This window comes from Chanos chanos, chromosome 16 (assembly GCF_902362185.1).
Source record: "Chanos chanos chromosome 16, fChaCha1.1, whole genome shotgun sequence".
Lineage (NCBI taxonomy): Eukaryota > Metazoa > Chordata > Actinopteri > Gonorynchiformes > Chanidae > Chanos > Chanos chanos.
In genome coordinates, this window is record NC_044510.1 from 6,280,317 (window position 1) to 6,302,816 (window position 22,500).

Below are 22,500 nucleotides of genomic sequence, written 5' to 3' on the forward strand. Positions count from 1 at the left end.
AAACTCCAAGATATGATATAAAATATTATCTGAGATATCTCAAATAATTTCAGAGCGATTTTTATTATTTGTGTATCATGTACACAGACATTCTTGCAATAACCTCTTACTTTATTCTCTTTTTGCTGTATACTTTATATACAGGTAGCTTATGTATAGTATTTTAATTTTTTTTTTTTTTTTTTTTGTAGGGTCACATCAAGAGATGATGGACATTACAATATTCAGATCGGTATTTTTGCTGTTTTTTTGTAAATTTGACTGAGATATAATGAAGCTCAGTGGATACCATTTCCTACGACATGTTACGTCCCATCTAAAGTGATTCTCTCATTGGCTCCGAGTCAGTGTTGATATCAAACAGGGCACCACACAGTTAAAATGACAGTTAAAACAGTCAATGTCTTGAAGTTTAATGTTGTCAGCTGTCAACTCATATCACTTTTTAGCGTTTTTAAGTGTCTTCCATAGAGATTCTGTTATTGCTTCTAGTGACTTAGGGGTGAAACATTTCATGACTCAGCTTTCAAGAGTATGTATTAGTCAAACACATAACAAAAGTTATAAGCAAAGAATACAGTAAATGTTGTAATAATAATATTGATAAGAATTACTCATTTAATATTACAAACCCTACTTATTCATATATATAAAATATACCTCCAAAAACAGAATAAAGAAAAACAAAAAGTCAGGCCGTGGTTATCAGAGGAACAACAATGCTGCGCCTAAGTTACTGATCACAAACTGACGAGATTTCGATCCTTTGTTATACTAACAGGAAGCATTTCACAAAATAAAAGCTCACACTTTCGCTCTAAAAAATATGCGTACAAGTTACGCAGTATTGATTATAGCAGAAAGCTGGTAGCACTGAGTTTGCGCAGTAAGGTTGTGCTACGGTAGGCCGTTATGCGGTGTTTTGTGTTGCTGATGAAGCGGGAAGGTACGGAGAGAAAGTCGTTAGAAACGTACAAATTGACAGTACTTTTCCGTTAGCATAACTCCCTCGGTAACTCAAACAAGCGGACAGCATGCCACGGGAAATCATCACCTTGCAGCTCGGACAGTGTGGAAACCAAAGTAAGACGGGGCTGAAGATGTTTTATAGTCATTTTTGTACTTCTTAGTTTGTGACGTTAGCAGCGCGAGCTATGCTGCAGCTAGCCAGGCCTGTTACCAAGGGAGGTTTTGCAGTTTTGCATGGAGAAGTCCGTCTTCTGCTATTACATAAACAGATTTGTTTGACTCCTTCTTCCACTACACTTAATACGCAGCCATCGTTATATGTTAATTGTACCTAATAATTGTCTGGTACATGCTGGCGAACTAGCAAGCCCGTGTTTAGGTTTGTAATGTGACTTGATTGTTCGTCGCATAGGACTAACAGAAAGACATTTTCATTGCAAGTTTGTGATAACATTACAGTATGGCTCGTGACCTATATATCATTTGCGTTATGTAGACGAGGTACTTATTTTTGCAGAGGTTCGAAAGCCAGTGAAATCGACGAACGAGTGGATTTTATGAACACTCTAAAGCAGGGGTCTCAAACTCCGGTCCTGGAGGGCCGGGGTCCTGCTGTTTTTCTTGTAGATCAACTAAATCGAATCTCTGATTGGCTGAAGAGTGTCCACACCTGTTTTCAAGGTGAAAATCAACAGGTAACTAAGAGGTGAAAACAAAAATCAGCAGGTCCCCTGCCCTCCAGGACCGGAGTTTGAGACCCCTGCTCTAAAGCATTGTCTCCCAATCGTGCTCCTGTAGTCCAGCCGCTCTGTACATCCCTTCCCTGAGTCAGTTTCGTCAGTAATGATCAAGTCTTTGATTAGGTGAATCAAAAATGTCGACACAGGTAAATACCTAAAACGTTCTTCAAGATCAGAACTGGTGACACAACAAACTGACGACAACGTTTTAACCTGTGAAGGTGTTTTGACTCTCAGTCAAACAGGATCCGTAGTTCGATGGTGTTCGAAACCTTTCTTTAGTAATTTCAGATGTTGAACAGATTTCTCTTTCCCTCCCTCCCTCCTTCCCTCCTGTGTGTCTCTCTGTCCTGGGCAGTTGGGTTTGAGTTCTGGAAACAGTTATGTGCTGAACATGGCATTAGTCCAGAGGGTATCGTGGAAGAATTTGCCACCGAAGGCACTGATCGGAAGGACGTCTTCTTCTATCAGGTAACACACACTCTGTTGGGTCTAAACTTTAAAACGTACACTGAATCGAGCTCAAGAGGAGCGCTATCGTTCATTCTCGTTTGCGGTTGTAATGTATTTTTTTAATGCCTCAAATTTGCTAGGTCCGCAGTATTTGGTATCACGTTTCAAGTCCTAATCATTCGAAATGATGCAGTTGAATCCAGGAAGCACACGTTTGACACATTTTTGGAAATGTGTTTGTTTCTGCGTGAATGTCCACCCTAGTCCGCCTACACATGTAGACCGGTAATAACAGGGGTCGCCACTAGATGGAGCCAGAGCCTCGGGGGTTTATGGTGGTACTCAGAAATTTTTGAACTATCACTCAGCAAGGAGTGGAAAGGATGTTGACTGCACACAGTCTATGGGAGTTATGACCGTTGTCTATTATAAATAGTAACTTAAATGACTTCAGAGATTTTTTTTTTAATGCAAATGTTTTCTCTGTGGTTCTGTAACTGCTGGTAAATGTAATATTTTACTAAGGGACCAGATTATAGCGAATGTAGACATGCCATCTATGAACCTCTGTGTTTGGGTTTGCAATGTTTAATAATATTCCTTCTGTACTGTACTGACACTTAACCTCTGTGGTCAGAATTGGTCTGTTTAAATGTACATGTTTAATATTAATCCTCTTCGACTCCCCCTGTAGGCAGATGATGAGCACTACATCCCGCGGGCTGTTCTGTTGGACCTGGAACCGCGAGTCATTCACTCCATCCTGAACTCTCCCTACGCCAACCTCTATAACCCAGAGAACATCTACCTGTCGGAGCATGGCGGGGGTGCCGGAAACAACTGGGCCAGCGGCTTCTCTCAGGTCAGCCCAGCAGAACCAGAGAACGGCCCACGACCTCTTCCCCGTCTATGGTTTTATGTTACATCAGCTGAACTCATATTCAAAGTCTGACTACCAGTGTTTAAAACACTGAAATTTAACCTGAATGCTAAACAGAGGTAGTAGTAAGCAGAAGAAAGATTAAAACGCTGAGTATTTCCGTTCGGTAAAATCGTTTTTTTTTTTTGTTGTTGTTGTTGCAGGGTGAAAAAATTCACGAGGATATCTTTGACATCATCGACAGAGAAGCGGACGGCAGTGATAGCTTGGAGGTAAAGCTTGTCTCCTACTTTTCTCTTATTGGCTCATTGTCGTCGCTACGGTAACAGAGCGGCAGCTAGATGCCATCTGAAGGCGTTTTCTCAGGAACAGACTCTGTTTAAATAGTTCTGCAAAATGAGCATAAATTGGAACTCCGGTTTGTTTTGTAAACAAACAAAGAATCCAATACATTCCCTTTAATGTGGAGAAAATGAAAGTTGGAACGAGTTGCGTTTTAACGACAGAATTCCAGAAGAGAGAAATAGTTTTTATTTTTTTTATTATTGCACTTTTTTTTTTTTTTTTTTTTTAAACAAACCTGTGCCGGAATTTTCCTTTTCCATGTGCCTTTGGTCGACTGTTTTGACTTCATTTCTCACCTAATGTGATGTGGTGCCCTGGACAAACAGACGAGGGAGATTTTTTTACAACCCAAACAAAATTAACCTCTTCCTGATCACCTCCAGATGTCACAAGTGACGTCTGTATTTTTCTTTCCTTTCCTTTTTCTTTCTTTCTTTTTTTTTTTTTCCTTCCCCTCATTTCTGCCTCTTTATTTTAATCATTGCATTACACCCTTTTTCGCTGTGCTGGCAGACGAGAGCTCTTTATGCCAGTGACGCGTATGGAGACGTACAGATGTAACACACACACACACACACACGTTCGTGTTATTTCATGGCTGGTTTTAATGCCTGTTCTCTGTTAGTGAGTGCCAAATGCTCCTCCCTTTAGAACAACACTAATGCCCAACCTTCACACACTAACCTGTGTCATTACTGCCTCTCATAGAGAGTGTGTGTGTGTGTGTGTGTGTGTGTGTGTGTGTGTGCGTGAACGAGAGAACGTCTCTTTGTGGGAGGCAGGGAGTTGCCCAGAGATTGCTGGCTTGCTGGTCTTTGTGTGTGTTTGTGCGCATATGTGTATTTGAACAACCATAATTTTCTCTGGGCAGTCCAACCCTTCATATATGTTTCATTACAAATGCTAGCCTATGGTACCAAGACACACACACACACACACACACACAGTGTAATTCTGCTTGTGTTTCAGGGTTTTGTCCTGTGTCACTCCATTGCTGGTGGGACGGGGTCCGGTCTGGGGTCTTACCTGCTGGAAAAGCTAAACGATAGGTACACACACACACACACACACACACACACACACAGAGTCCATTCAACCTCTCCCCTGTAGGCTTGGTCTCCACCCTCTCTGTATTGTCAGTGTACACTTATAGCTCTTTAATGTCTCTCCCTCTCTCTCTCTTCCTCTTTCTCTCTGCCATAGGCTATTGGCAGTGACTGTAATTAAGTGGAAATATGGCCTGCCAAAGGCTAATTATAATTACTTCTCTTTTGGGGAGTGTTCACTGGCATTGCACACTCACACCCCCCCTCCCCCAGGGCTTACCATGACTTTCCAAATGGAGTCTCACACACGTTAAACATATAAATGTGTTCCTCTTCTCCCTCTTTTTTCTTTGTTTTCTTCCTGTCATTGACATCTCTCTCCCTCTGTACCTGTTGTTCTTCCTGCCTCTCCATCTCTCTCTCTCTCCATCTCTCTCTCTCTCTCTCTCTCTCTCTCTCTCTCTCTCTCTCTCTCTCTCTCTCTCTCTCTCTCTTTCACCCTGGTCTTCTCGCGTTGTTTGGTGTCTCGTCTCCTCTTCTCTGTCTCACACTCTACCTTCTCTCGTTCTCTTTCTATGTCTCACCATCTCTCTGTGTGTGTGTGTGTTCTTTTTTTGCCTCTCTAACCCTCTTTACTGAGTGCTCTCTCTCTGTCTGTATCACAGGTATCCTAAGAAGCTGGTTCAGACATACTCAGTGTTTCCTAACCAGGATGAGATGAGTGACGTGGTGGTTCAGCCGTATAACTCTCTACTGACGCTGAAGAGGCTCACGCAGAACGCAGACTGTGTGGTGAGTACACACACACACACTGACACGCACACCCATACATATACACGCACATACACACACACGCACGCTAAACTAAACTCCACCCATGTCAGTAAAGCATGCACACACACACATAAATGTGCTAAATGAATGTTAATTGACTTAGAGACTGCTCTCAAAATGGCTCTGTGAGAACAGAGCTCCTCGCTCTCGCTCTCTCTCTCTCTCTCTCTCTCTCTCTCTCTCTCTCTCTCTCTCACTCTCGCTCTCGCTCTCTCTCTCTTGCTCTCTCGCTCTCGCTCTCTCTCTTTCTCTCGCTCTCTCTCTCTCTCTCTGGGCAGACAGTCTATTACACTAACTCCTCATTTCCTTTTCCATAGTCCACCTCTCCAAACAGACCTCCTTTTTCTTCATTCTCCCCTTCCTCTCCCACAACATGACAGGCCCGGAAAGAGAGGAACACCACGGGGTCTCCTTCCATTCTCTCCTTTATCCTCTCCTCTTTTCAGATCTCCCCTTCCCAGCTGCTCTTGTTTTTTCTTTAATCTTATTAAAGTTCATTTCACCAGAGCCAGACTCTCACACTGAACCCATTAAAATAGCATTTTGTCAAATATTAGTGTTTCGTCATAGAAATAATTAATCCGAGGGGGTGAAACGAATATAAATAAATTCCCGCCGTGTACCAGAAATTCCCAGGCAGTTCATAAATGAAACAACGTTAATAACTTAGTGGTCCCAACAGCGATAAGAGGATAATTATTTCGTGTAAAATCCCGCCACGCACGTTTTTTATTTTCTCCCCCGGTTTTGTTTAATCGACCTTTTGTTTGTTTGTTTGTTTGTTTGTTTGTTTTGCTCTCCTTCTGCTTGTCCAGCGTTGGGCTTTGCTGAGGGGTTTTTTTTTTTTTTGGGTAGTGTGTGTGTAGCATTAACAGAGAACCAGGGTCCTCCAGACCAGTGGCACGGCCCAGTCCCCAGGCTGATGTGATTAGAGCCGGGCGGCTGGACGGGCCTGATTGAATCAGCCAGCGCCTGCGTCTCCTCACACTGTCCCAGCCTGATTGAGTTAGCACGGCCCGGTCGCTGGTGGGGCAGGACGGCGGTCTGGCTCACTGTTTGCTCCTAGTACCGCCCACTGTACTCAGAGTACAGAGACAGAGAGGAGAAACGGTACTTAGGCCCCGTCTGTCTGTCGTTAGGAACGTACTATAGAATTAAAAGACTGTGAGTGTCATGGGGTGTAAAGTATGAGTTTGTCCAGTGGATGACAAGGGTACTTGGGGGGGGGGGAAAAAACTGTTTTTTATAAAAAAATAAGAAAGTATCATATAAAATAATAAACATTCTCTGTCAGCTCTGTTACTTCTGTAGGGCGTTACAAGTGACACTGATGTAACATCACCCTATACATGTTACACTAAGTCACTGTAGTTATTATAGTTACTACGATAATAAAAAAATGGTAATGTTGGTTTATATATCAGTCTTTAATAGCACCCTCAACATTCTCTTATTTTCTCTCTCTCTCTCTCCCCTCTCTCTCTCTCTCTTTTAGGTGGTGCTGGATAACACAGCCTTGAACAGAATCGCAACGGATCGGCTCCACATTCAGAACCCATCCTTCTCTCAGATCAACCAGCTGGTGAGTCTGTGATTGACACCCGCTGTGTCCCCATGGCAACGGCACAGCAGGATATCGCCTAACGTGATATCAGCCGATTCCCGATCCCCAAATCTCCTTGTTATCCGAGCATCCATATTAAATCTGCCCAGTCAACATGTTGACTTCAGATATGTGAAGCAGAGGAGTTTTATTTTAAAGTTAAGATTGTGGTTAAGAATTTGCATGACTCAACAACCAGAGAATTTAAGTTTGTTTTCAATGAAAAGCAGCAACCAAAAAAAAAAAAAAATCACATATTAGCGACCCCCGAAATAAACAAGAGTAGGCTATTATTTTTCTTCATAGAAACTGACTGTGGTTAATGACCTCACTGTCGTTCCCAGTTCAAGTCCAGTTCCAGTTCTTGTTTTTTGGCCTGACACAAAAAACCACCACTCATAATTCTCAGAATATGAGCCAGTCACTTTGCAAGTGGTCTGTCGTACTCACGGTCCAGTTCTTGGACTTGTCTGTCATGTTCTGTGACCTTTTTTTGTACCTGCACTGTGAGGAACAGGGCTAGAAATACAGATACAACAGGTTGGTATAGCAGCATGTAGCATATGAAAATCTGAAATATTCTATGGAAAATAAAAGCAGAAGTGTGTATTTTGGAGTTTGTCACACCATGGCTATCCAACAGACACTTTGAGGTACGTAACATCTGTTTTTAGGACCCTGGGAACCACGAAATGATCAATTAGTATTTTTTTTGTGGTTTCATTCTGAACTTCTAGATGGTTCCGCTTTGGAAAGGTGGATTATAGCTTGGAAAAAGGACAATTAAACATCCTGTTAGACAGCACGAATGGACAAAACTCTCATCAAAGCAGCACACACCAAAGGAGTAAATCTTTTTTTTTTTTTTGTGAGTAATGATGTTATGAAGGTAGTATTGTCGTTTTGGCCGACGCCAACGAACCAAACGAAAACATCAAAGACGGTTGAGTTATGAGAAGGTCAGAAGGTATCGCCCTCAGTTTTAAATGTATTTGCTCTGACACATTGGCAAACCTACAGCCCTTTGAAGTGCGTACTTAAATACTTAAATGCTAGTGACAGAATTAAGCATTGAGTCATCAAAAACCTTGCCTTACCCTTTAGGTCTCCCTCTCTCGTCTTTTTTTTTTTTTTTTTTTTTGGCCTTTCCCTAAGCATGCATTTGGAGTACACCCCAAGACTATTCTTCCCCGCAATATTGTCTTTCTGTCATGCGTGAAACAGTTATTAGAGAGAGAGAGAGAGAGATTGATGGTGGAAGAGGGGTTACACGAGGACAGCATTTTTAGAGGCCGTAATGCCCGCCAGTTTTACCGTTTAGGAGAAAACAGTTGAACACGCTAGCAGTAGCTTTGACTGCTCTCCTGGCGGTGTGTCTGTAGCAGTTTTACCGTAAAGCCATCCAAAAAGAAAAAAAAATGCCCAAATGTTCCTCTAAAAGGTTTCATTAGCTATTTTACGAGTTGTCTGTAATTTATGAAGTGTTGTAAATTAGGCACGAGTTTTAGAATTGAGCTACAGGGCTGGATCTACGGACCACAGATAGCAGTTAGCTTGTTGGCTAACTGGGGCACAGCTGGAGAAACTGAACACTATTATTTAGTTACTATTATTTTATCCTCATTTATTGAACATTTGAAATAAGCCCCATTAAGGTATTTAACCTTAGCAAATGGGATACAGTATTACAATGGACTAAATGATGAAAATTGATGCGATCTATGTAGATTACACCTTTAAGTTTCACAACTGTGTCCTGCCAGTGTTTCTAACTGCCATTAAAGTTGTGTCATCAGAACCGTAAAACGGTCAAAGACTCAGTAAGGAGGGTTTAACCGTGTACAATGTTGCCCCTGCTGCTTTTCCAACCAACCCCTTCAGATATGTGAACCAGTCAAACACGTTGTGACCGTCACGTTCCTCTAACATAATTACGGGTTAATTTTCACCCTGTGAAAACACTCCTTTTTCGCTGCGGAACAATTAGAAAGTGCTTGTCCGCTGTGCTTTACACACCCTTCCTTAGAAAACGGCTGTTTATATAACGCCTTTTCTAAATTCCTCCATATATATTTATTTATTTATTTATTTTTTTACTAATCTGGGTTGGGTTCAATTTCTGAACCAATTTAAACAGTCCAGCTAAGAATTTAATTTAAAACGAACTCGATTTGGGGTCGCAAAATAGCGTTGAGGAAATAGAGTGGAAATGAGGGGAGGCTGAACTGAATTCTTTGAGAACGGACCCCCACACTTAAAACACAGTTTGGCTGCTTTGAAAGTTTGGATGGAGGTTGGCAGGTGCTATTAAAATGCATTTGAAAGCAACTCTAAATATTCCCATAAACTATTTTATCACAATGGTATGTTTTCTGTAATGTCAAATGGAAGGTCTTAAAAATGAATCCCGCCTAAAAGTCTTAAAAACCATCTTAAATATGTTTTATGACCTACCATTTAATGCAGTTTATACACTAAGTAATTGCAGATAGTTTGTGGGTAGAGGAAGCCACAATAGAAACCTCTCTCTCTCCCTCCCTCACTCTCTTTCTCTCTCTCTCTCTCTCTCTTTCCCCCCTAACAGGTCTCCACTATCATGTCTGCCAGCACGACAACACTTCGTTACCCTGGATACATGAACAATGATCTTATTGGTCTGATTGCCTCACTCATCCCCACTCCCCGCCTCCATTTCCTTATGACTGGCTACACGCCACTGACCACAGATCAGTCGGTGAGTTACTCCATGTTCAGCTAAATGAACAAGTCCAAACAAAATTGAATCAAATGAAACTTCATCACTGCTGTGATAATCTGACTTCCTCCCTCTCTCTCTCTCTTACCTCTTTTCCCATATCATTACCACTCATTGTTCATTTGGATCTTCTCTCTGTTAGGTCTGATCCCTCTCACTGTGTTTGTGTGTTGGCAGGTGGCGAGCGTGAGGAAGACCACGGTGCTGGACGTGATGAGGAGGCTGCTGCAGCCGAAGAACGTGATGGTGTCGACCGGCCGTGACCGACAGACCAACCACTGCTACATTGCCATCCTCAACATCATCCAGGGAGAGGTCGACCCCACACAGGTGTGTGTGTGTGTGTGTGTGTGTGTGTGTGTGAGTGAGACAGAGAGAGAGAAGGACAGAGTGGAACTAAGTGCCCAGCTCACTCTACCTCCTCTCTCATTCATTAATTTATTCATTTACCAAAGCATTAAAAACTAAAAGACCTACATAACAGCGACACATTGCCGCTGTGTTACTCTCACCTCACTATATGTGTTAAATTATGTTACTGTTGGTATTATAGTTACTATAACAGTAATAATAATATGTGTCATTTTTAAAACGGCACACTCCATATTTGCTTATTCTCATATTCTCTCTCTCTCTCTCTCTCTCTCTCTCTCTAGGTTCATAAGAGTCTCCAGAGGATTAGGGAGAGGAAGTTGGCGAATTTTATTCCATGGGGTCCAGCCAGTATCCAGGTGGCTCTGTCACGGAAGTCTCCCTACCTCCCCTCCGCCCACCGGGTCAGCGGCCTCATGATGGCCAATCACACCAGCATCTCTTCGGTAAGCCCCGCCCCACCTGGGGCCAGCATGCCGTGGTTCCGCCCCAGTGGATAACTGTCATCTCTCACACCCCCTTTCCACCAACAGCAAACGGGGCTCTGTTCTGGCTCGTGCACCAAATTTTGAAGCATTCGGAGTATTTCGACCAAAAATAAATTGGTTGGGAACCTGAAAAGTTGGTTCCTAGCTGGAACCAAAAGATAGCTGGTTTTTCCAGTGCGAACCGCTCTTTACTGCCTTTTTGCATTGTGCAGCGCCCTCCGTTGATGACGCACCCTTGATTACAATGGTTCTGCTCAAAACTGGTGGATATGCGGGCTGGTTCGCTGGAAGGCACCGAGGTTTAAAGAATCCTGAACGGAACCGGCTCAAGAACCCATTCGCTGTTGGTGGAAAAGGGCTATCAGACAATCAGTGTGTGAATATCCTGTCAGCCCAGTAAAGTGCTGTCAGTTTGGACATTAAAACTGAGCAGATAACGTTGAGAGTCTCATGAACTGTGAACCTAAATTAGTCTGGACTTTGCCAGTTTAGTATTAGTTTAGTCTGAGTAGTGTCTGTCTGTTAATTTTCCATGGACACGTTTCTGACAGATTTCAATTTTCTTTCGTTTCTTCTCTTCCTCTCTCTCTCTCTCTCTCTCTCTCTCTCTCTCTCTCTCTCTCTCTCTCTCTCTTCTCTCCTTTTCTCCTTTTCTCTCTCTGCTCCTCTCTCTGGCTTGGTCCTCCTCTCCGCTCCAGTTGTTTGATAGGACATGTCGTCAGTACGATAAGCTGAGGAAACGTGAGGCTTTCCTGGAGCAGTTCCGGAAGGAGGACATGTTCAAAGACAACTTCGACGAGCTCGACGACTCCCGCGAAGTCGTCCAGCAGCTCATCAACGAGTACAGCGCCGCAACGCGCCCAGACTACATCTCCTGGGGTACGCAGGAGCAGTGAACACACCCCTAACCCCCCCCCCCCGGCACCAGATCTCCACACAACCTCACTCCCAGAGGAAGAGACAAAAGCTTGTAAGGTTTTGGGGGAAAAACCGTGGATTCGGTCAGAATTCACTAACCATCTGCTTTTCCCACTTTGGAGAGTGTTTGGCTCATTCTGGTTATGTGTATGGAAGAGAGGTCGCAATCAGTTTCCCACTGTATGTCTGTAGACCTCCTGTATGTGTGTGTGTGTGTGTGTGTGTGTGTGTGTACATTTCATGTATTCAGTTTGAAATCACAATGGTTTGTTAACTCAGTACCTAAATCTCTGAGTCACTTTGTAATGAAAAAGAAGTGAAGTGCTTTCTTTCTCTCTCTTTCATTCATTCATTCATTCATTCATTCATTCATTCATTCATCCATCCGTCCACCCATGTATCCATTCATTCCTTCATTTATACTCCCGCACGTTGAGCTGCCAAACACACATCAGGACCTAGACATTGTGTCCTTCTAATTTATTTTTACTTTTTTTTTTTTTTTCCCTCTCTCCCTCTTTCGCGATAAGTTTTATGAGGTAGTCAAATAGAGCTCTGGTTTATGTATGTTGGCTCCTGTGTCAGCCGTCCTCATCTGGCACATCACACACACACACACACACACTCACACACACACGCCAGAAAAAAAAGAATTTGAAAATATTGGCACTCTATGTGAAATATTACTCATTGGGTGATTAAGAGGAACTTACTGGTTTTGCCTAATGTCTCATGCAAAACACCATCAGACTTTTTTTTTTTTCATTTTCATGAATTCGAGTGAATATATTCCAAAAACCGCAAAGTGTGTGAAGCAGCAACTGTCGCAGATAAATTTGACTTTAAAAGTTTTCTGTGTTAGTCAAGCATTTAACGGCCCGGCTACGCAACACAAAATCTGACTGTTCCTCTTATATATTCAAGCTGAATGTGGCCTTTTCCATGAGACGGAAAAATGACTCCCAGCAAAATCCAGCACTGGTCCACAATCCCGTTTTCGATAATCAGACTTTTCCAGGGGTAAAAAACCAAAACAAAACAAAAAACCAACTATGAAAGTTTATTTTTGCTGTTTTGGGATTGGCCGGTTACCTGTTATCAGACCATAAGGACTATCATGAGATTGAAAAGGTTTTTTGGTTTGTTTGTTTATTTGTTTTACGAGTGAGGCCTTGTAATGACACATTGTGTTGGGAGAGGGAAAAGTGGTATTTGTTTTAAAGGAGCTCAATGCTGGGTGTCTTTAAATCTTTCAATCAGGCACAGAGACTATCGTGGACAAAGAGAGAGCCTTTGAAAAGCTTGAGTGTCTGCATTCCAATTGGTTTACATCAATCATTCAAACTCGTGGGTTTTTTTTTTTTTTTCTTTTTAACGTGACAGTTTCCACTCACCAGCTTTCGAAGAACTAAAACGATTTGCTCGCAGATCAAAACAGGTTGAGGAGGTTCCATAAGTAACATCTGTAACAATGAAAATCTTTCTGGAATGCAGTTACACCCTCATATTACACCTCTGTACAAGTTCTAACCATCCTTACATTGGCACGTGTGTGTGTGTGTGTGTGTGTGTGCGTGCACGCTTTTTTTTTTCCTTTTCTACGTTTGTTCATTTGTGTGCCATTTAAGGTTAGTAGAACGTTATACATTATTGCAGCAATCTGTGATTCCCTGTTTCAAATATGTGTGTGTGTGTGTGTGTGTGTGTGTGTGTAAATACATAAATATATATATATTGTACCTTTCTCATGTAAAATGCATTGACTTTGTTGAAGTTGTTGGCAAAATTAAATAAATGTTTTTTCTATGAGGAAACCTGTTATAAATTGAGTTTGTTTAATTATAACACCCTCATCTCCCTTCCCCCCCCCCCCCCCCCCCCCCCCACTGTTGAATTTGTTTTTATACATTCACACTATTGAAAACTAATCAACTCCCCTGACTTATTTGCTTATAAAGCTGGAGAAATTTGGCTGATTCGTCTTGGATAAATAAACTGTACGCTTGCTGGAACCCTCGGGTTTGAGGCAGCGTTTGTTGAAATAAACTTGCGGTTTAGCTGAGCCAGTGATTAAACTCATTGAATTAAGGACTGTAATGACAGGGGTTTAGGACTCCACACAATAACTCTCGCCTCAATACAATAACTCACATCAATGTGCAGATGTCTTACCTGTCAGCGGATACTATGGGTTCTCTGAATGTCTTGGATTCAGAATGTACGAAATACGAATAGTACGTGAGCTAACTGGTTCCCAGTCTGCTCCACTGGTCTCCACTGTCCTGCCTGTCTTTGTTTCAGCTCTTCATTAACACAGCTGATTAAGTTCATTACAGGCTTTGTGATTGGTTGATCAGTGAAATCAGATGTTTTGGTATTGGACTGAACATATGTGCAGGGCCAGGGGGACCCTGGGAAACAGATGGTGAACCTCTGCATCAGAAATATTTCAGACTGTGGCAAAAAAAAAAAAAAATGACATCCCTCAGGTACTGGTACAATGGTGTTTACTTTTATTTATTAATTACATACAGTATTCATCATTTTTAAGATTTATTGCACATCTTGAGTTAGCTGTACAAACAATAGTGCAATTGACTATACACGCGTAACATAAGGACAGAGGTACCATGCTGCATACAAATGAATTTTAATACAAAGCAATGTCAAGGGTTTTTTGGTTTGCCTTTTTTTTTCTTCTTTCTTTTAATTATTGTTTTTGCATGTGCAGGAAAAAAAAATAGAGTGGGAGGAGCTGCCTGCAGCTGATGAGTGAGTGACAGGGACTACTGGACAGGTCACTTAGTCACCATGACAACAAAAAACAAAAATACCTAGGCAATCATGATGCCAGTTGGGGTCACCGTGGGAACAGATGAGAGTCTAATCGTCTATATTACCAATTTACAGGAGAACTCCTCATTCACCTCACCTCTAAGCGTGTGTAGGAGAAACTACATTTCTCTAAAAGCTCTAGAAGTTTCTCTAAAAGTTTAAACTCCCACTTTTCCCTCTAGTCTGGCACTCTAATACCCTTCCACACAGGGCTTGAACTAAAAGAGCACGAGACTAAACTATCCACAAGATGAATCAACAACAACAACAACAAAAACAAACAGTATACATGGCTGTTTGAAACTGAATGTCTATGTGAGTGGTAAAGGCAAAGTGAAGACAAATGTGAACAGGCAAAAAGAGCAGATCTATTTCCAGCCATCTGCTTCATAGCACCTCCACTATAACAGTCTAGCCTCCTTCAACCCTTCTTCAGGTAGAGAGAGAGAGAGGGAGGGTGGGGGTTAAAGCAGGGTGGATGTGTTATATTGCCTTAGTGAATTTTTGGCAGTTGCTTTATGGCTTAGAGGAGATCAGAAAACACCCTCAGTATTTGGTCCAAGTACAAAGACATCTAGAGTTGGTGGAGTGTAACTCAAATGTCAAATGACAAATCAAATTAAACAGTTGCTTAAAAAACAAAAAACAAAAACAAAACAGCAGAGGGGCAGAAAACACTTTCTCTTACCCCTTTTTTCAATCTTCCCCCTTTTCTGTTGTCATGTTACAAAAGAACAGCATCTCCCCAACAGCAGACCAATCCTAATTATGAAGCTTTTCCAGACTAGTTATAACATGGTTTTAGCAATTACTTCAAACGCAAGAGTTCAGTTAAAACAGAGGTCCTTTTTTCCACACGTTTATAAAAAAAAAAAAAAAAAAGATCAAACTACCATTAAAACAAAGCATGTCCACTCAAACATGTCATACAACAAGCATTCATAAATTTAAAAAAACAAACAAACAAACAAACAAACAAACCCCAAAATTTGAAATGGGGGGGGGGGGGGGGGGGTACTTTGTGCATTGTTCTTGACCCCTTTTACTCATAAAGCCTACACAGACATGGCGTAAGCCTTCATAATAGAGCACACAGCACACACACAGAAGTATAGAGAAGAGAGAAAGAAAGAAACCTAGGCCACGGGGTGTGATCAAGATAACGCAGCGTTACAAAACGCTTCAAATACCATATCCCCTTTGTTGGTGGAAATAAGTAGCAATAGCAATCTATTGTGAAGATTTCCTTTCTATGTGTTACGTTTTGAAATGAAATATTCTCTCAGCGTCTTGGTCAACAATGCGCCCAAAGGCGACGTCAGGGAAACGCTCTGCATTCATAATTAAAATGTCTAAACGGTGAGAGAAACATCATTTTATTGTTTATCATTTTAACTTAGGGCAAAAACACTCCGATTCTGTCACGGAGGAGAAAGGCCAGGGAATCTCGGTTTTCCGAAAGAGAAAGAAAACGGCTGTCATGCTGATGTCCGTAAGGAAAGAGACAGGAACAGACAGGCTTTAAATAAAGGCAGAGGGTTTCACTATGAAAAGACTTACTGGGAGAAAAAAACTGAAAAAGAGCAGAATCTTGGGTCTGAATTAAAAAAAAAAAGAAAGAAAGAATTAAAGCAGGTTTTGGACTGAAGTGGCCTTACAGCTCAGTCCAACAGCACCAGCTTAGAGAGCATTTAACACACACACACACACACACACACACATTTACACATACACACACACACACAAAGCTACCAATGACAGAAGCTAAAGGTCCTTTGGTTTATAAGAAACAATTTTAAACATACTATTTTTACACAAAGCCACTTGCACGCACGCACACGCATACACACGCGCGCACACACACACACACACACACACACACACACACACACGCACAGACACATGCACAGACACCCAGTTCCCAAAATCGGAGTAACGTGTAGTAGGTGAGGGAAAGCCCTTGTGTTTTTTGCCAGGTCACATGCGTCTGCTGAGTAAGCAGCTCCAGGTAATGAGTCTGAGAGAGAGAGAGAGAAAGAGAGAGAAAAAACCCTCCCCTCTACTCCTTGTAGTGCATTTTTAGAGGTCTTTTTGACGCTCAGTCTCTCCCTCTCTCTCTCTCTTTTATCTATGCACTTTGTCTTGGTGAGCTGTGTTTTGGCCTTTTTTGGCCCAGTTCTTGGTGGCTTTGACTCCGTGGCTTTGACTCCGTGGCTTTGACTCCGTGGCTTTAGGGCCCAGCTCTCATGCTCTCATGCACGGCCATGTGTGGGGCCGTGGGCAGTGCGTCTGAGGAGCGGATGAAGGGTGTTGTGTGGTTTTTTGGGGAACATTTCTCTCTACGGGTCATCCTGCTGTGGGTAGTCTAATTCTCCTCTTCCTCGTCCATCCGCGCATCCATTTTTCTATTCCTCAGTCCACTCTGTCCATTCCTTCATCCATCCATCAAACTCTCTCTTTCATTGCCTGGTCTTTGCTCAGTGAGAGGTCTTTTTTTCGTTCTTTTTCCTCTTTCTCTTTTTCACAGTGAGAGAGAGAGAGATAGAGAGAGCCAGAGAAAACAGTTCTTTCTTTGTTTGTCTGTTTCAGAGTGTCAAGCCGTGGAAACCGCTGTGTGTGTGAGTGTGTGTGTGTGTGTGTGTGTGTGTGTGTGTGTGGCACTCATCTCCTCACATCGTGAAGTCAATATATGTGTGTATGTGTGGACACTTCTCTTCACACCGGGTGACTGGGCAGCTCTAGCAGGGAGGGGCGGAGCTTGGGGGTGGTTTCCATGGTGATGCAGTCATCTGTCTTGCCCAGTTGGCGTCGGGTGGCACTGAAATAGGCATTCATCAACTGCATGATCTCAGTCAGCTGAAAGAGAAAAAGAGAGGCAGAGAGGGAGGTATGATCGTTAGTTGGGAGACTCTCTCAAAGTGACAGTTTGGCTCAGAGTCAGAAAGATGTTGTCATTCGCATAAACTGCCAAACATAATAACACATATATGCTTTTAGCACAAAAACGGCCCAATGACCTGTCTCTAATTAGCTTTTGAGTGTGCGCACATGCGTGTGTATGTGTGTGTGAGACTGTGTGTGTGTGTGTGTGTGTATGTGAAATAGAGAAACAAATATAGAGAAAGAGAGAAGGACATTCAAAATGGGTAGTTTTCATTAAGCCCTCCAGTGGTCTTGAATACAAGTACGGTTTATGTGTTTGGAGGTGTCTGAGAATGGCTCTGGTTTTAACTGTCATTGTATTTCCCTAATCTTACGGCCTAACAAATACAAGACTATGTGGTAGCAATCAAACTCGCACGCACGCACGCACGCACGCACACACACACACACACACACACACACACACACACACACACACACAAGCACTCATACACACCCTCTGTGCTTCATGTTCAGCATAAGATGAAACATTTTCTGTGAATTTCTGAGAGGAAAAGTGCTTTAAAAGGGGGGGGGGGGTGTGTGTGAAAATGGGATTAATAGGCTTTTATCTCTTATACGTCTGTGATGGTGTGCAGGGGCGAGGGAAGGAGTCTGAGAAGTGAACAGACTGGTTTAGCGGGTGTACTTTGGGAATAGGAGCAGTAGACAGACTGGTTTAGCGGGTGTACTCTGCGAATAGGAGCAGTAGACAGGTTGTGTGTGTGTGTGTGTGTGCGCGTATCGTAATGACTACCGTCCGCTCACAGGTTAGTTTTGTGTGACTGTGTGTATGGGAACGTGTTTAACAGCACAGACGAACAGACTGAATTCTCTGTATAGTGCACAAATTTATTTATCAGCCACTGATAAGAGAGGTTCTGGGAATGTACACTCACAGCAGATTAAAGCAAATCTCCCTCTCTCCCTCTGTCTCTCTCCGTCCCTCCCTCTCTCTCTCTCTCTCTCTCTCTCCTTCTCTCTCCTTCTCTCTCCCTCTCTCCTTCTCTCCTTCTCTCTCTCTCCCTCTCTCTGCCTTGTCTCTGGTCAAGCATAGCAAGGTGACTAAGCAGTCTACAGCAGGGAACAGGATCAGTGGATCTGTGGGGCAGGTTTCTGTTTTAGGGCTTCTATATAAAAAGGCCCTCTGGTGAAGGCTTGGATTTGCATGTTATTGGATGTGAGAGATAACAGATAAAGGCCTGCTTTCAGGAGAGGAGACCCGCGTCAGGACAGCTGACTGCCTACATGCCACCCTGAGCTTACAGAACGACGATGATGCTATCATCAGTGTGAATGTTCTAAGCTCCTGCACTGTATTTCAGAGGTCATTGTATCATGTGAAGTTTCATTTACTGATGTATTTGCTTACGCATGTATTATGTGTGTATGCATTTGTTTGTTTGTTTGTTTTATGGATACGTGGTGTTCTATGTAAGTAGTATTTTGTTTGGAGGTAACACGATGTTCTCCTATCCTATCCTATGCACATTCAGTAAATGAATGTCCAAGGTTGTTATTTTTGTTACAGGTCTGGTTCTCCGAAGCGGCGCCCCCTACCTTGGTGGTCTCAAAAAGCAGGTCTCTGTCGCCAGCGGTGATCCTGAAGGTGTTGCTGTCGGAAACGCCGTAGGAACAGATCTGACCAATAGGAAGAGACTCTAGGGCTTCAGCTTCGCCCTGACGATACAGAGAGACACAGGAAGCAGCCACGCCAAGCCAAAGCCTCTGAGAGAAACTGCCCGTCGAGCTCTGAGACGGAGAGCACACAGAAAAAAAAAACAAAACAAAACACAAAAAAAACGACAAATTACAATGACGGTTAGATAACAAGTCTGTCTTGGCACCGTTCTACATGTTAAAAGCCTGACCTCTGATGTACTGCAAACAGAAAACACAAGAGAACACACACGGTTTGTATATCCAGCAGTTTGTTTGTATAGCAGCATTTTTACAAAAATACCATTCAGAATTAAGTATACTAAAACACAACTTGCACTAAGAGGCAATTTAAACATTGGCTTCTGTGTTTTTCTTACTGCTTTATGTCAGTACATGCTTCAGTGAACCTTTTTCCATTCAATTAAAGTGAAATCTTCCCTTTTCAAACTCTGACTTTCAGACAGTCTAGAACTGTGCCCATTTTGTGTATTAAAAAAAAAAGCGAGCCAATTTTTTAATACGTTACGCCCGTGTCCAGACACTCACTATATAGAAGTCCACTTCGTAGAGAGTGCAACCGAACCCTGACCACTGGCGCGCTATGGTGAGGTAGGCAGCCATGCTATCTCTCCTGCTGTAGCCAGCCAAAGCTTTCCAGCGCTCCAGGACGGTTGCCATGACGACGGCCCCTTCCTCCCTCAGCCGGGCGCGCAGGCGCTGGTCTTTCTCCTGACGGCGTTTGTGGCCCCACAGGGTCCCCGCCAAGAGGCCCCCGGGGAAGGAGGGGCAGCCCGGGGGGTCGGCGGGTGTCAGGAGGACCCGGGCTTCGATGACGGAGGACGGGAAGACTTGCTCCAGGGGAGGGTACGGAGAGAGGGTGCTGAAATCTCCCAGAAGGCTTTGCAGTCTCAGAGCAGCCAATGAGAGGAGGTCATCCTCGCAGGCAGGCAGCTGGCCACGGATGACCATCTCATGACACTGAGAGAGCGAGAGAGACAGACGGGGAGAGAGACAGGGGGAGAGAGACAGACAGAGAAAGAGAGAGATGGAGAGAATTTTTTAAACTACCTTTAATAAACTAATACAGAAACCTGGAAAGATATTTTGGACAAACGCTTTGACGTTACAGAATAACAACGGTTTTAGAGGAGACTGCAAGAGAGGTGGAGAAAGACAGTTAACAGTTGATAATTCATCAGTCTCTCTCTCTCTCTCTCTCTCTCTATGTACGTGTGTGTGTGTGTGTGTGTTTAAACTTAACTGAACTGATAAAAAGATACCTTAATGATACATTAATCAAAGCACAGAGAAAGTCCACCCCACAAAAGGTTGACAGAATGAACAGATGAAAAAGAGAAGGTCAAGGACTCTGTGTTCGTTTCTTTCTCTCTCTCCCTCTCTCTCTTTTCCACGCTTTCATCTGACTGTCCCACTCCACCCAGTTTTATGAATCTTTTTTAATGAATAAATTTTTAATGTTAAATGATCATCATCAGGCTTAGTGAAGCACATGCTTTCTCTCTCTCTCTCTCTCTGTGTGTGTGTGTGTGTGTATGAGTCATTTGAAATAGTCCTGTTATTAAAGCATTATGTTATTATTAGAGAGAGTTTTATAACTGTTCTCAATGAGAAATGGCCTTTTATGAATGTGTGGAGGAAGACAAGCATCACACTGTGGAAACGATTAGTGTTTTATGACTAAGCATATTAAAAAACAGCCTGTTTCCAATTATTAGTCTGAAAGTTACAATAATTGACTCCAGGACTGTGTGCATATCTCTCCTTCTTTCCGATTATCAGTCATCCCTCACTACCTTTCCTTTTCTCTCTCTCTCTCTCACTCTTCATTTCTCTTCATTTGTTCTCTTTCCTCCCCTATTCTCAATCTCAAAAAAAAAAAAAAAAAATGACCTCACCTTATCTGCTTATTTAATTTGCATTTGAACTCCCTCAGTCTTCCTTTTTCTGTTTCTCTCTCTCTCTCTCTCTCTCTCTCCCCCCCTCTCTCTCTCCCTCCCTCTCTCTCTCTCTTAGTTACCTGTTCATAAAGGAAGAGGTATTCGATGCTGTCAGTAGAGATGTTGTCTGTGTCCAGTAGGCAATAGAGTTTGAAACAGAGTCTCCACTGAGAATCAGGCTCTTTAGCTGAAAGACTAACAGAGAGAAAGAGAGAGAGAGAAAGAGAGACAGAGGGAGAGAGAGAGGGAGAGAGGAGTTAGGACACATTCTTGTCAAGACAACAAATGAGTGCATACATGCATGAAGTGCCCAGTGTTTGAAACCCTTTCTGAATGTGACTAATACTGACTCACTAAGCTTTGTGTCTTGTCAGTGTTGTCACTGTGTGTGTGTGTGTGTGTGTGTGTGTGTGTGTGTGTGCGCGCGCGCACGCACGCGCGTGCATTTGAATCATTTCTGGGAAGAGCTCACGGAAAACGCACGCACGCACACACACACACACTCCACCTCTCTCTCTTTTCTCATCTCTCTCTTTTTCTTCCATAAATGATCCCGTCTGATGTTCTTATCTCTCTCCCAGTTTGTCTTTCCCATCACATCAGTCAGGGCTAATGATACCACTTTCACCTTGAGCTGCAGAGCCAAACACTGAAAACACACACACAACTAAACCCTGTGTGTGTGTGTGTGTGTGTGTGTGTGTGTGTGTGTGTGTGTGTGTGAGATGCTTACGTGCTTCTAACATTGCTTCAATATTCTACTGTATCCTCAGAGCTTGAGAAGATGAGATCAATATTCTGTTGGATATTTACTTTTCAAACCTGGTCATCACGTCTGCTATGATGGTGCCGCCCGCTAACACCCTTTCCCAGCATGCATTCTGCTCAAACAGAGCAAACGTATTACGGCTGTCCTGCAGCCCGAGCCGCTCAGCCATCTTCTTCACCACCTACACACACACACACACACACACACACACACACACGTACACACGTACACACACACACGCACGCACGCACATACACACAGAGAGAGACAGAGACAGAGAGGAACAGAGAAAGAAGATCAGACCTGGTGTGTGTGTGTGTAAAAGGCATTTTGTACTGAGAGAAATACACAAACTACTTGTCATGGATTATATGTGGATGAGGCCTCAGTGCGTGAGAAAATCAGTCAGCGCATGTGTGTATGTGTGTGTATGTTTCTATTTATGGCATAACTACATACATGTGTGGTTATGTGAGTGTGTGTCTGTGTCTGTGTGTATGTCCATGTGTGTATGACTATATGTGTGTGTGTGTGTGTGTGTGCATGTGTATGTGTGTGTGTGTGTGTGTGTGTGTGTGCGTGTGTGTGTGCGTGTGTATATATGTGTGTCTGTACACAACCCCGTACCTCATTAGCTGTAGTGTGTGAGTTAACTGGGAGCTGACAGCAGCCCTGTCCTGGGTAATGCACAGTGCACAGGATCTCCTGCCTTCCCATCAGCCCCTGGATCTCCTCCCAGGACGGCACACACTCACGACAGCGCGTCTTCTCCAGGGAGTGACAGATAAACGACGCATAGCTCTCTACCTCCAGGTCCACACACACACTCTGCACCCTGGCAGAGAGAGAGAGAGAGAGAGAGAGAGAGAGAGACAGAGAGAGAGAGTCTGTAAGGATAAGGCATTTCAAGTGAACATTTACTGAACCAAACCAAACAAGTATCGATGACGA

The 22,500-nt window shown here is 43.1% G+C and overlaps 2 protein-coding genes across 4 annotated transcripts in view; one reads left to right on the forward strand and one right to left on the reverse strand.

Annotated features, from left to right (window-relative positions):
* The first annotated feature begins 994 nt into the window (after nt 1-994).
* tubg1 (tubulin, gamma 1) lies at nt 995-11,381 on the forward strand. 2 transcript variants are annotated; one of them, XM_030793762.1, is made up of 11 exons: nt 995-1,083; nt 2,068-2,180; nt 2,857-3,024; nt 3,246-3,319; nt 4,335-4,436; nt 5,099-5,225; nt 6,763-6,849; nt 9,455-9,604; nt 9,803-9,955; nt 10,282-10,443; nt 11,184-11,381. In XM_030793762.1, the coding sequence occupies exons 1-11, from the start codon at nt 1,035-1,037 to the stop codon at nt 11,379-11,381; spliced, it is 1,383 nt and encodes a 460-aa protein (XP_030649622.1). In that variant the 5' UTR covers nt 995-1,034. The 2 variants fall into 2 exon arrangements, with proteins under 2 accessions (XP_030649622.1, XP_030649623.1); XM_030793763.1 differs by having other exon boundaries at nt 3,246-3,314; nt 4,357-4,436.
* Nucleotides 11,382-16,889: 5,508 nt separating this feature from the next.
* Nucleotides 16,890-22,500, reverse strand: part of plekhh3 (pleckstrin homology, MyTH4 and FERM domain containing H3) — a 34,243-nt gene continuing 28,632 nt past the window's right edge. For both annotated transcript variants that reach the window (XM_030794027.1, XM_030794028.1), the window contains 6 exons: nt 22,177-22,384; nt 21,594-21,730; nt 20,861-20,975; nt 19,369-19,800; nt 18,721-18,912; nt 16,890-17,094 (listed from right to left, as the gene is read on the reverse strand). In XM_030794027.1, coding sequence (XP_030649887.1) covers nt 16,954-17,094; nt 18,721-18,912; nt 19,369-19,800; nt 20,861-20,975; nt 21,594-21,730; nt 22,177-22,384 — 1,225 coding nt within the window. In that variant the 3' untranslated portion in view covers nt 16,890-16,953. The remainder of the gene's footprint in view (nt 17,095-18,720; nt 18,913-19,368; nt 19,801-20,860; nt 20,976-21,593; nt 21,731-22,176; nt 22,385-22,500) is intronic.